The 13,822-nt window shown below is 34.5% G+C and overlaps 1 protein-coding gene across 1 annotated transcript; it reads left to right on the top strand.

Moving 5' to 3' along the window:
- Positions 1-9,208: 9,208 nt before the first annotated feature.
- LOC102615667 (photosystem II repair protein PSB27-H1, chloroplastic) lies at positions 9,209-9,986 on the top strand. The gene has a single exon (XM_006491576.4). The coding sequence runs from the start codon at positions 9,264-9,266 to the stop codon at positions 9,789-9,791; it is 528 nt and encodes a 175-aa protein (XP_006491639.1). The 5' UTR covers positions 9,209-9,263; the 3' UTR covers positions 9,792-9,986.
- Positions 9,987-13,822: the final 3,836 nt, after the last annotated feature.

The following is a 13,822-nucleotide window of genomic DNA, read 5'->3' on the forward strand; positions in this document are numbered from 1 at the left end:
ATCCATCTTCTCACTCCTCACGAATCAATCCTGACTTCTGAAAACTGAATCACAATAAACTATAATGAGTACAAAACCCGGTAAGTAAACTAGTTTTTCTTATACGGAAATACATACATACCTATACATAATGCAATGGATGACATGACATGATCTTTGGAAATACTGTAAATACATTCATCAAAATCTCTTTTTGTCGCTTTCAAATTTTCTCATTTTCTTTCAATAAAATATGTATCATGCAATGTGGCACTTAGTGCTGTGCGTGGCACTTTGCACCATGCGTGGCACTTTGTGGCGCTCAGGCCTTCAAGAGGTGGCCCCCACACAACTTCAAGAGGTGACCCCCAATGTAAAATCTCATAAAATAGAAATCTCATTTGCTAAAATCCACTTTCTCATTCATAGAAAACTCAATGCATTTTCATGCTCATGACAATGAACCATCACACATACATATGCCTATGTACATAATCACACGCCCAATACATAACAACACATCACACGCCCAATACATAACAACACATCACATAAACACATGGGCGGAGACATAGAAATCCATATTCATACATATCAAAATAGGCTTTTCACACAAGTCAAACATATATATTGTTTATTATGATTCGTTTGGAAATCTAGTTTACTTACCTCCTAGTATTCTTGAGTAATAAATGCACATCAATACCATCGGCCTCTTGATCTTGATTTCTCTAAACCTTTCTAAATTAAGGATTTCTTTACTCTTGTTATTATGACTTAGAATGGAAGAGAATAAAATTTTTAAGTTGCATTCAAAATGAAAGGTGGTGGGGGTATTTATAGGATTTCTTAAGGCTAATGGATGGCTAGGATTTTGCCTCTATAACTCTTGATTAATGGTTGAAGTTATCCTTCATAAATACCTTATTAGTTTCTAGAATTTTTATCTATCTCTACAACTTCTCTTACATCATCACTTATGTCATAGATTATGTCATCTTTACTTAGAATTAAATACCTAAGTAGAGATGAGATTATCCTTCATAAATGTCTTGCTAACTTCTAGAATTCCTTAACTCTCTCTACACTTTTTCTTACATCATCGCTTATGTCAATACTTACGTCATCATTCCTTATGTCATTGCTTATGTCATCATTCCTTAAATTAAATATTATAAACTCAAGGGGCTTGTTAACGTAAAAAATAAATTCTACTATATTTAAGAGAATTAGGGTATTACATAATTGCTCTAACTTCTTCTTTTATTATGTTTTCTTTAATTAAAAAAAAGGTTAATTTTTTTTTTCTTTGTGTGATCTTTTAACATTGGATAACATGATGACTTCCAAATTTTGCTATTTTTATTACCTTTGGCCTTGAGTTATGTTACACCATATTTTTTACTTTTCATGTTGAAATGTAAATTGAGAAATTTGATGAGTGAAACTGATTACGTTGTTTGAAGGAATGTACCTGTCATGGTAAGCCCAAGTGAGTTTTTGAGTCAATTATCTTTGGAGAGTAGCCATGTTTGCCTATACAGTGTCACAATTTATTATAGAATATCTCTATATTTTCTTTGAAGTCAACAAAAAAAAAAGAGTTAAAAAAATGAATGAAATGAAAAAAAATTGTGCAACTGTATCTGAAAGTCTATTGAGCAAGTGGATATAAAAGATTATTTAGAGTTTTAAAAGATAATAAAAGGCCATTTTTTATTCTTTTGAGTATTTTAACAATCTCTATTATAAAGTATCCATAATTAACCCCTTTGAACCCATATATTAAAAAAAAAAGAAAATCTTTTTTCTTAGTAACCGATCATCTTATTCCACTCCAATGTGGAGTATCACCTTATGTTTTATGTTTCCATCACCTAATTATGTTTGAAAATAAGGATAATCATGTATTCGGGAAAATGGTGCTATGAAAAAAATATATAATAAAAAAATAAAAAAATAAAAAAATAAAAAAAAATAAAAGAAAAAAAGAAAAAATCCAAGTGAAAAGCACGTTGCAATCTCCAAAAATATTCTATTTTTCAAACATATATTTCTTTTTTCCTATTATCCCTTATTTGTTAGCCATGTCCATACCCTTCGTTACACCAATGAATCTATATTCACTTTATTAACATTGTTAGGCGAAGCGGTGGAGTGCTACACCTTATTTTGTGTAATTAAGAAATTTTTATTCCTAACTCTTGGGTTCAAGAATTCGTATATAATTTAAGCGGCACAATAAAAGTCTTTTCGTCCTAGTGAATGTCTTTCTTGATTTTAGGGAACTATAGTCTAAAGTAGAAACTAGTAATATGGACTAAAAGATGCAGTAATACATAAAAATGAAAACAAATTGGTTTGACTAGTAATTCCCTAGACTTGAGATCATTTTATTTCTAAACTGTGAGCATTATTCTTTTATCTTAGTGAAAACGTGTGATATTGTTTTATTATTCTCTCAATCTACCATTTTTTAGAGTGACTATTTTTTTACAGACTACTCTCCTGCCAAAGATGAATTGGAATTCTATTTCTCTGAACAAGATGAACCCAACGATGAAACAGTGTTCGCACTACAAAATTCCTCTGACTCAGATAGTGACCAGTCTCAAGTGATTTTCCACCAACAGTTACTCTCCCTTGATACTACAGAGCCATACCCATCCTTGAAAATTTCATGTTTTCTAAATTCACGTTTTCTTGACCAAAATGGTATAATTTAAGGCTTTTTCTATTTTGATCTTTAGAACTTCAGGCGCAGAGAGAACTTCTCCTTCATGGCATCCACTTCATCTTCACCTCCTGTTACTCTTTCTTCCACTCTTTCTTTGCCGAAATCTTGCACTTCTCATACTACTAACAAAATTGAAAATCTTGTAGAATACTCCTACATCCCTGAATCCGCCCAAATCAGTGAATCTTCTTACCCTCTCCTCAGCCCTTATCAGTTGTACAAACGACCTAGCTCCTTTACCCGCAGTATCCGCACCCTTATCTCTACCAGACGCCCTCACCCTAAAGAATATATCCAGTCTTCTCGCCTGGATCAGTGTGCTCTTCAAGCCACTTCTGCTGAGCAATATGTCACTCTGGAGATTCCCTCCGAGTTGCTCTCCAACTGGAAACGAGAAGGTTATACTCATCTTCATCTTGGAGGCATCAGATTAATCCTTACCCTTCATGGGAGAAAAGGATTACCGGTTACCGCTCGACTTGCTATGCTTGATACCCGGTTTAAACAGTACCAAGATGCTGTTATCGGTACTGTCCTCACAACCCTTCATGCAGGAAGTGTTTTACTCACTTTCTATCCCAATTTCAATCTTTCTCTCCAAGACCCCAATTTGCCCACAACCTTGAAAGTCCAGGTTCAGATTCAAGGTGCTGAACAAATTTCTTCTGCCAAAATTGCCACTTTACACCACCAACTCGTCTACAGGCTTCAAAATCATGCCTTAGATCTACCCGCTCCAGAACACCACTCTGACACCCTCATGGTGTTAGCAGAATCTGACCAGATCCCGACAATCATCCAGATTCCACGACAAATTCCCCGTCATGAGCTCATCAAGCTTATGCCTCTTGAATGGATCTCCAACTATGAACAGTTCCATAACAATACAGCTCCAATTCAGACCTCTGAAAGCATGTTTGAAAGACGACAAGATGGAACCGTCAGAATGACTTTTAAACCACCTCCCAGTGCTCCACAAGAGCCTCCTAGGCTCTCCTTTACCTATTCTTCAATGATCACAGCTGTTCAGACAGCGCAGGAAGATCTGCCCATTACAGGGTTTAATTCTCAAGGCTACCCTGTTTATCCAGCCAAACACAATGGCCATTTCCTATGGGATGCCCCTGGTTCCGGCATGTGTGACCCAAATTGTCCCTGCTGGGATGATTGGGAAGAAGACGATGATTACGCAACCACAAGGAAAAAGAAACCCAAGAAGAAAAAACCTCCTGTCCCATGTCACCACTGTGACCCTAAACCACCATCAGATCCTCCACCTCCACCGGCTCCATTACCCATCTACCGAAAAGAACTCACATGGATTGCCAAACATTGCAAATCTGAGATTCCATCACCACTCTCACACCCAACACCTATCGTCCAACCACTGGCTTGTATGATGTTTTCCTCTACTTCTTCAGATTACTCTTCTTCCTTTCCTCCTTTGGAACCCCATACAGATTCTCAACGAAATGTTGTGTCCAAACCCTTTATCCCTTCACCTATTACCTCCACTGGCCACCTGGAGCCCCCTAAACCTTTTGAATCAGTCCTCAACTGGCACACTCAAAATGCCAGGGCCCAAAATGATTCTTTGTTGCATCTCAATTCAAAAGTTGAGAACATCAGTTTGCGAACTGAACAGATTGAGACAAAAGTTGATTCCATCACTGCACAGATGCAGCAGATCCACCAAAATCTTCACTCCCGAATTGGCCAACTCGATTCAGAGTTACGAGCCATGCTAGCCCATAGATACAATGGTCCCGAATTTGACCAAAAAGAGAGGGAAATCAGGCGATTAAAGGCTGAACTTGCTCAGATTGAATCTGAAAAACAGAGACCTACCCTTTTCACCAGTTCACCTCTTATTCCTTCTATCGGTCCAACTTACCATCCTTTTGCCTCTATGCTCTCTCCTATTAAACAATATGACCCTTCCAAGTTATTTGGCATGACTCATACTCTTTTCAGAGACAATCCTTTGCCACCGCCACCTAAACCTAAACCCAAACCTAGACCACAGCCTCGACCTCCCCCTCTTCATCCTTCCTCTCTGACCATCCCTGGCCAACCATCTCCTACTTTTACACCGACATCACCACCAGCTCCTTTATCAGTCCCTGCCCAATCAAAAGATAAAGAACCCATGAACCAATTTACTGCTCACGCAGTCAGCCATTCATCTACTGACGATCAAACTTCTGATTCAAATCTAGCTGTTTCAGATAGCCATACCGAAACCGACTCAGAATCTTCAGCATCCACCAGTGACTCTGAAAAGTCCTATGCTGATATTACCAAAATCCTGATGGCTCAACCTGATCAAGGCCAAACCTCTCATACAGAACCATATGTTGATATTCCCTCCGAAGTTGAAGAAGAAATGCCTGAATCTTCTGCCACAAACCAACCTTCTCCAGCCCAGCCCAATCCTCCCAGTCAAAAATCGTCAAATGGTCCATGGTTCACATTTGATGATCTTCCATCTCATAAATGGCGTGACCGACTCAATGAAATGTCTGCCTGGATTGACCTGCAGATGCTAAGAACAGGAGCAACAACTCAATCAGTCCTTAGAGAATTTGCTACTCGTTTTACGGGTGCTTTAAGAGATTGGTTTGATTCGTTAGGACAATATCGCCAGTTACAGTTTGTTGACCTTCCAGAAGTTTCAAGTGCTCTTGCTGTACTTCATGATCAATTCCTTGGCGACCCTTCTGCAGTCTTTGAAGCTGCCAGACGAGACTACCTCAACATGAAATGCTGCTCCCTCAATGCTAAGGATCTTGACTTCCATTATAAGCGAATGTCCCTGCTGTTCTATAAGCTTAATGGATTCAATGAGCCGACATTAAAGCATGTCTTTCTGGCTTCCCTCCCCGAAGAACTCCAACCTGACATCCAGAGACAACTTACAGCATCCAATCTTTCCCTAGACAACATCTCCCTTGGCAAAATCTTCCAGCTTGCCAAAACCTGTCTTGACAAACTTTGCGAGCAAAAACAGTTTTTCAAAGAACTGTTGAAAGACAAAGAACATTTCCGCAGTGCTTGCAAAAAGCCTTATTTACAGATCAAATGCCACAAGAAAAAGGATTGCGATTGCAGTTCAAAGAAAAAACGGCATTTTCGGAAATTCAGAACTCCAGAATTTTCATCCAAACCTCGCAGATCCCGAAAGCCCTACCGGTTCTTCAGAAAGAAATCTTCCTCCTCCAGAGAATTCAAACGAAAGCAATCAAGCAGATGTTTCATCTGCAAGAGAAAAAGCCACTATGCCAAAGATTGTCCCAACAAAAGAGAAAAGGCCATCCGGTTGGTTGAGCATCTTCAAGCAACTACGGACTACTGGTCCTAAGAACAGTCTTAACTGTTGTAGTTCTGGTATAACAACGCCACGTACTTTACCCTAACTTTCTTTTCTTTTAAGAGAGTCACTCTTATTCGTGAGGTTTTGGGATTTGACATATCACTCTTAAAAGTAGCTTGATTAATGTAGCTCTGATGATTGATTATTTTGCACGATTGTGTGAGTGTGATTTTTTTTCGGTCGAAGATAATTCTTATACTTTTATTTAATTGTTATTATTAGAGTGACTATTTTTTTTTCTTTTGAGAAAGTCACTCTTATCCGTGAGGTTTTGGGATTTGACATATCACTCTTAAAAGTGGCTTGATTAATGTAGCTCTAATAATTGATCATTTTGCTCGATTGTGTGAGTGTGATTTTCTTTAGATTGAAGATAATTCTTATACTTTTATTTAATTGTTATCATTAATCCGATGAAAGAAGTAAACACAATTTTAAAAAAAAAAAGAGATTTCAATTTGGGTTTGAAATATTGCTAAATTTTTATCACTTAAATTGCTAGGGCCTAGCAATAAGCTGGTTGGGGGTGTGATTGATACTAAAAAAATTACATTTAATAAGGATTAAATTATCAATTTTTCACTTACATGTTGATTAATGCGCTCATTATTCCTAAATTATCTTAACACTTCCCAAATATATTTTTATGTTAAATTAATTTGTAGTATGTTAATTTTATTTTAATGTTATATTGTAGATATATTTCACGAATAAGAGGAGTTGGAATTGGAAGCGGTTAACAAAGAAGAATTCTGGAGTTGCTGGAGTCATTTGGAACGCATTATTGAGGAGATGTAATTAATAAAAAATAAATATTTCAAAAATAAAAAAGAACAAAGTAAGCTGTGATTGTTAGGTGGCCATTTTGCCACCTTACCATCACCCATTTGTTGCTTGTTTGTTTATGTGATAATAATAAGAAATAATAATAGAATAAGAAAAGTTGAAGATGATGGCCACCTATAAATAGAAGAAGTTTTTAGCGAAAGGGAAGGAGCTGAAGAGAATCGGAGGAAAGCTGATGGATTCTTTCTTCTTCTTTTTTTCTTCTATTTTCTTGTTTTATTTTGTAATAAGTTTTCTTATAATATATTTTAGAAGTTTGTTAAATAAAATGAGCGTTTTTTTTTTCAATATTAGTGGCTAAATTTTCTAAGCTGAGATGAAAGGTGAAGCTCAAAGATTCAAATTATTAAATTAATTACTCTCTTAAATGAGTTTTGAAGTTTATTTTATTTGTTTGTATTTTTCTTCCTTATCGGTTTCTTTTATGTCATGTTAATTTATAGATACAGATCTCTTCAGATTTATATAGTATTTTAACATAATGTCAACACTGCAATATAGTTGTGGCACATTAAGTACTCAGTCCCATATTTATCCACACAAATGGTTAGTTAAAAATTAAATGACATAATAAGTATTGGCAAAAGAGATGCAAAATATAGATTTGAGAGAGTGTTATAACCATAATTTGAAATCCAAGAGTGGATTTCGTAATCTTAGCATATTTTTAAATTAATTCCTATTAATTTCTTTTCTCGTGTTTAATTTTCTTTGTTTAATAAATTGACTACTATATTTTAAATTTCCTATGATTTGACTCCAAACTCACCATGTTATATTATAAATAGACACTCTTATATTTATGAGTAATAACACTTTTGAGTCGAGTTAAAACCCATGAAACAAAATCAAGGTTCGAAGAGTTAACATTGGAAATGCTTATGATGCCCTTGACCACTTTCTATTGTTGCACTTGCACGCCAGGTTCCAACTTGTTTGCACTTATTTCTGTTTAGAATTACAGATAGTTGCAAAACCGTCTCCACATATAAATAAATTCAAATGATAATGTTGAGAACTAGTTAATAGCATACACGTTGACTCGACCAAATTTTGGCATCAATCAATAATAATATTTGAAATCTCAATAATTAAATTTTAATTTGACAATTAGGGTCAATTTGAGAATGCTGTAACTTTTAAAATTATAAATAATCAGTTGTGAAGAGAATTAATTAAGTGTTTGATAAATTTTGTTTTCAGAAGTACTGTGAGTTTTGAAAGCAGTTATGAACGTTTGATAAATTTTATTTTTAAACTACTGAGAGAAAAACATGACTAAAATGTACATAATGTAGGATAAAATTTACTTATACATATAATATTTTTAATTGTATATTATAATAATTTTTACTAAAAATAAAATTTATAATATATTGATTTTATTTTTATATTTTTATCTTAAAATAATTGATAATTAAATTTATAATATAGTGAAACAAATTTAATAATAATTCGACCAACAAATTGATATTAATAAATTTATATTGATGAATTATAATAAAAATGAATTAAAATATTGATTTTGTTTCCAATTTGAATAAGAATAATTTTGGGTTTAGGTAATAATTTTAAGAGTAATGATATAACCATAAACTCTTGTACAAATTTATTTTGTACAAACTGATGTGACATGATAAGATTGGTTGAATTAAATATCATTTGGCCCACATGATTTGTTTTTATTATTTTATATTTTCATTCAACCAATGAATTAATGTCACGTCTATTTATACAAAATAAGTTTGTACAAGAGTTTGTGACTGTATCATTATTCTAATTTTAAAGATATTTATGAAATTGTATTAAAAGATAAAATTGATTCTTCAACTCAGAATTTAAAAGTTATTCATTCCTTACATTTCAAGTCAACTGCAGGAGGAGTTGATTTTGATAAAAGTGATTATGACTTTTTTTTTTACCACATACTAAAATTAGTTTAAGTTTTCAAAATCACTTTTAAACCTTCCAAAATCAATCACAAACAAGCCTTTAATTGTTATTTATTATTTATTTATTAAATAATAAACTTCATGACTAATGAAATAAATGTTCTATCACCTAAACAATTAAATGTAACGTTAGCCGTCATTTAAAACTATTACGATTCTTAGCATTGCTCCGCGCAAAGTTGTTCGGCAAAACCTCAATTTCAGGCTCGAGAATGACGCATACCACTGAAGATCTAAATGTAAGATGTCATTGGGTCTTTTCTCATCCATAAACTAAAATATAAAGATAAGGTGATAAGCCCACGTGTCACAAATTCAAATCCCCTCTACTTTCTACAAACACAACTCTCACTTTTCACCACCCATAATCAAAATTATGATCATGTCCTCACCAACACTCTTAACACCCACCTCTAAGCCCGCCGCCCTCCTCGCCGTCAAAACCAAAACCGTCACTGCCTCCGTCGCCGCCGCAGAACTACCACCACAAAAGCAAACCCTACTCAGGCGCCAGTTCCTGACCCTTTCAGCTGCCACCACACTCGGTGCTCCTCTGATTGTGTCAACACCAGCAGCATTTGCTTCTTCTGATGAGGAGTACGTGAAGGACACTGAAGATGTGATCAACAAAGTGAGAACGACCATCACAATGGACAAGGAGAATCCGAATGTGGCCACCGCTGTAGCTGAGCTAAGAGACGTGTCAAATACTTGGGTGGCCAAGTACAGAAGAGAGAAAGCTTTGCTGGGCAGAGCTTCGTTTAGAGATATTTACTCAGCTTTGAATGCTGTTTCTGGTCACTACATTAGTTTTGGACCCACTGCTCCCATTCCTGCTAAGAGAAAGGCTAGGATTCTTGAAGAAATGGACTCTGCTGAGAAGGCTCTTTCGAGAGGTAGATAATTCGAAGACATCACTAGCTAAGTGCTAAGACAATATCATTGAGCTACTTGAAGTCGAAGGGAACCCCCTTTCTGTTATTTTTCTCTTTTAAATTTAACACCCCACCCCCACCACCAAAAAAAAAACCAATTTTATCAAACTGTTTTGTAAATTTGAGGTTCATTTGTGAATGAATGATGAGAAATTTGCAATTTACTAGTGGATGTTTCTTTGTTGCCCTGTTAAACTCCATTGTCTGTATTTTCATAGAATTTTAATTGATGATTGCTTTTGGATTAAAGTGTTATTCTAGGATTTGAAGCAAGTTGCTACTAAATTTACAAATCTCTCCATGCATAGAGATGAATAAAGACTTTAGAGGCTAAAACTAAAGATTCTTCTTAGTAGTGGTACAATTGTTTCTTATTTGGTTAACTTTGGTTCTAATGAGCATCACTCGCCATCTTCCTATATCCCAATCATGAAAAGAATATTTAGTAGATCAATAGTTTTTGCTTATTGCCTCTGATTTTGTGAAAATTTTCACGTCGTGATTTACAGTTAATTTATAAAAATATAGAATTACTAAAATCACAACTATCATTCCTCGACCAAATCTAAGTTCGAGGGTGGTTAATATATCGGCATTTTATGGTAGTTAAAAATTCCAATCACATATTATCATTATAGATATGCGACATGTCACATTTTGAAAAGTTAAGGCGAGTTCTATATTGGATTTTTAATCCAATAATATTAGATTCTTAATCCAACGTTGGGCTTATATATGAATAATTATGTGTTACGGATTGTCATATAAGGCTAAATCTAATTAAAAGTGATATATAATATGATGTGAGCCTTTAATGTATAGAGACCCAATAATATTCTAATTCTATGATGGACATAATTAAAAATAACTAGTGACAACAGAAAAATGTTGTGTATATAAGTGGTTATGGTCCTCAGGTCACATGTATCTTTTCTATTCTTTCTGAAATCTCATCGTCAAAAAGAGACTTTAAGAATTCTCTAGGAGAACGTGTAGATCTGAAAGACCAACCACACAATCCTAGAGTGCAATTCAGGGTTATGGATTTAGGTACATTTTCGCATACTTTTATTATTGATTATTGGTGATATAATATGAATGTTCCTGGGTTATAGGTGATGATTTTCACTAAATGATTTCTTGTCTCAGCAAGTTGTTTCAGAGCCTCTTTATGTTAAATAATTGAGAATCAAATTTAATTTTGATTAATGATTAAATCTCGAGTGTTATCGAATTTAATAATATTAGAATTATTAAAATTATTGAATTTGAGAACAAATATGTAACTGTTTTTGTAGAATTTATTATTATTTTTTAAATCTGGATTTATAGTTTAAAGTTAAAAAAAAATTCGGTTTAAAGTTTAGAGCCGGCAGCAACCCAGCCACCTCCGGCATCGTCGCCAGAAGGTAAGGAATGCCGCGGCAGAAGGTAAGGAAGAAGAAAGAGACTGAAAAAAAAGGGGTGGATGACTTCCGGCCATGGTTGCGCCGGCGAGCCAGCAGTGGTCATCACACCGTGGCGGCTTGATTGAAAAGCGACGGCATGGCTGCGAATGAAGAAGAAAAGAAACAAAAGGGGGTTAGAGTTTTCATAGTTAATATCCTACAGATCCCTAAGGCATTATAAAATTTCTTTTCGGCAGAATAATAAAACCTTTTGCATTTAAATCCTAAATCTAGTTGGGCTTAATGAAATCTGGTTTTGGGCCTAACAAGTTGGGCTTGATCAGTTAAGATTAAGTTTAGCCCATTAAAAAAAAAGATTGGTTTGATTTGTGGGCTAGTTCAGGATTTGGTTCGGGCCAATCCGAACCGGTCTAGCCCTGAATTGGTCAACGGTCAATGTTGACCGTTGACTTTGACCATTAACCGAGGTTTGATGTAAATTTTTTTTTTATTATTTATAGATAATTTTTAGTATAATTTTAAATTCAAATATTAGAAGGTTTATATGTATTTTGAGATAAATTAATTAAAGTAATATGTTGCCAAAATAACTCTCTTGTAGAAATTAATTTATTTTGAAATATAAATGGTTTTGTATATGTAATTTCTGTAAATATCGATTGGCCTAAAGGAAGATCCATATTTAATAGAATTATATGTGCACCTATTGTAATAAACACGTGATGATTATTTGGTTTTACATGTAAGTAATAAATCAGCCTAAAGGAAGATTTATTGTTTGACATGTTCTTATTATCAGTGTTTGATTACTACACCAAGATATCACTTACAAGTTAATATTTTGTCCAAAGATAAAATATTAATGGAGTGTCTGGTATCTTGATATGAGGTTTATCTTATTTGAATTTTTTTAGACTAATATTAACTTGTTTTGTTTGTTTATTGTTCTTTGTTCAATTATGTCTACTGCTAATATGATGGCAACATCAATTCTATTCATGTGCTAAATGGCTCTAACTTCAAATCATGACACGAGAACCTCTCAATAGTTCTCGTAGTCATAGATCTTGATCATTCGTTAAGGGTTGATTCTCCCCCACCTCTTACGGATGAGAGTACCCCTGATGATAAAAATGAAATGGACAGGTGGGAGAGATCAAATCGTATATGTATCATGATCATGAAAAAGACCATTCCAAAAGCATTCAGGGGCTCAATGACTGAAAAGTAACTACGACTAAGGAGTTTCTAGCACAGATTGAACAAAGGTTTTTCAAGAATGAAAAGGCTGAAATTGGTATGCTCTTGACAAGCCTAATTTCAATGAGGTATATAGGTAAATGAAATATCAGGGAGTGCATCATGGAGATGTCATCTTGCTTCTAAGTTAAGAGCACTTAAGTTTGAACTCTTTAAGGACTTACAAGTGCATTTGGTTTTAATATCCTTACCAACACAGTTTAACTAGTTTAAGGTGAGCTATGATTGTCAGAAAAAGACTTGGTCTTTGAATAATCTCATATCACACTGTGTTTAGGAAGAGGATAGGCTGAAGAAAGATAAGGCATAAAGTGCTCACCTAACTTTTACTCCTAAGGGCAAGAAAAATGAAGAACGATAAGGAAGCTGTAGATACAACACCTCAAAAGAAATAATAGAAAAAATCAAATGATCCAGAAAGTACTAGTTGTTTCTTCTATGGGGCTGAAGGGCATAAGAGGAAGCACTGCACTAATTATCACGTATGGCGTGCTAAGAAAGGTATGCTTCTTAGTTTGGTTTGTTCTGAGGTTAATTTAACTTTGGTACCTAGAGACATGTTGTGGATAGATTCTCATGCAACTACTCACATCAATGTGTCTATGCAGGGTTGCCTGAGTTGTTGAAAACCTAGTGATGGTGAAAGATACATCTATGTGGGCAATGGCAAGATAGTTGAAGTGGAAGCAATTGGAAAATTTAGATTATTGTTAAAGACTGGATTTTTATTTAGATCTTGATGAAATATTTGTTGTTCCATCTTTTAGACGGAATTTGATTTTTATTTGATTTTGATTTAGATACATCTCTTGTTCATTTGGGAATGGAAAATTTAGTTTGTTTCATCATTCAAAATTGATTGGTTCCGATTCTTTATTGGGCGATGATAATCTTTATATGCTTGATACAATTGATTTATTTAATGAATCTATGCAATTAAGTACACGAGGTGTAAAGAGAAATTTAACCAATGAGAATTCACCTGCGTTATGGCACAAGAGATTAGGTTATATCTCCAGATGGAGAATAGAGAGACTTGTTTTAGAAAAAATTCTTGACCCCTTAGGTTTCATAAATTTTGACATATGTGTTAATTGTATCAAGGGGAAACAAACCAATAAAAGGAGATTTGAAGCCAATAGGACTTCAGATGTATTAGAACTCATATATACAGACATTTGTGGGCCATTTCCCGTGGCTGATTGGAATGGTCAACAATATTTTATGACATTCCTAGACGATTTTTCTAGATTTAACTATATATATCTCCTCCATAGAAAGTCACAGTCCTTGGATATGTTCAAATTTTTTAAAGTTGAAGCTAAGAACCA

The sequence above is a fragment of the Citrus sinensis genome, chromosome 2, assembly GCF_022201045.2.
Source record: "Citrus sinensis cultivar Valencia sweet orange chromosome 2, DVS_A1.0, whole genome shotgun sequence".
NCBI classification, from domain to species: Eukaryota; Viridiplantae; Streptophyta; class Magnoliopsida; order Sapindales; family Rutaceae; genus Citrus; species Citrus sinensis.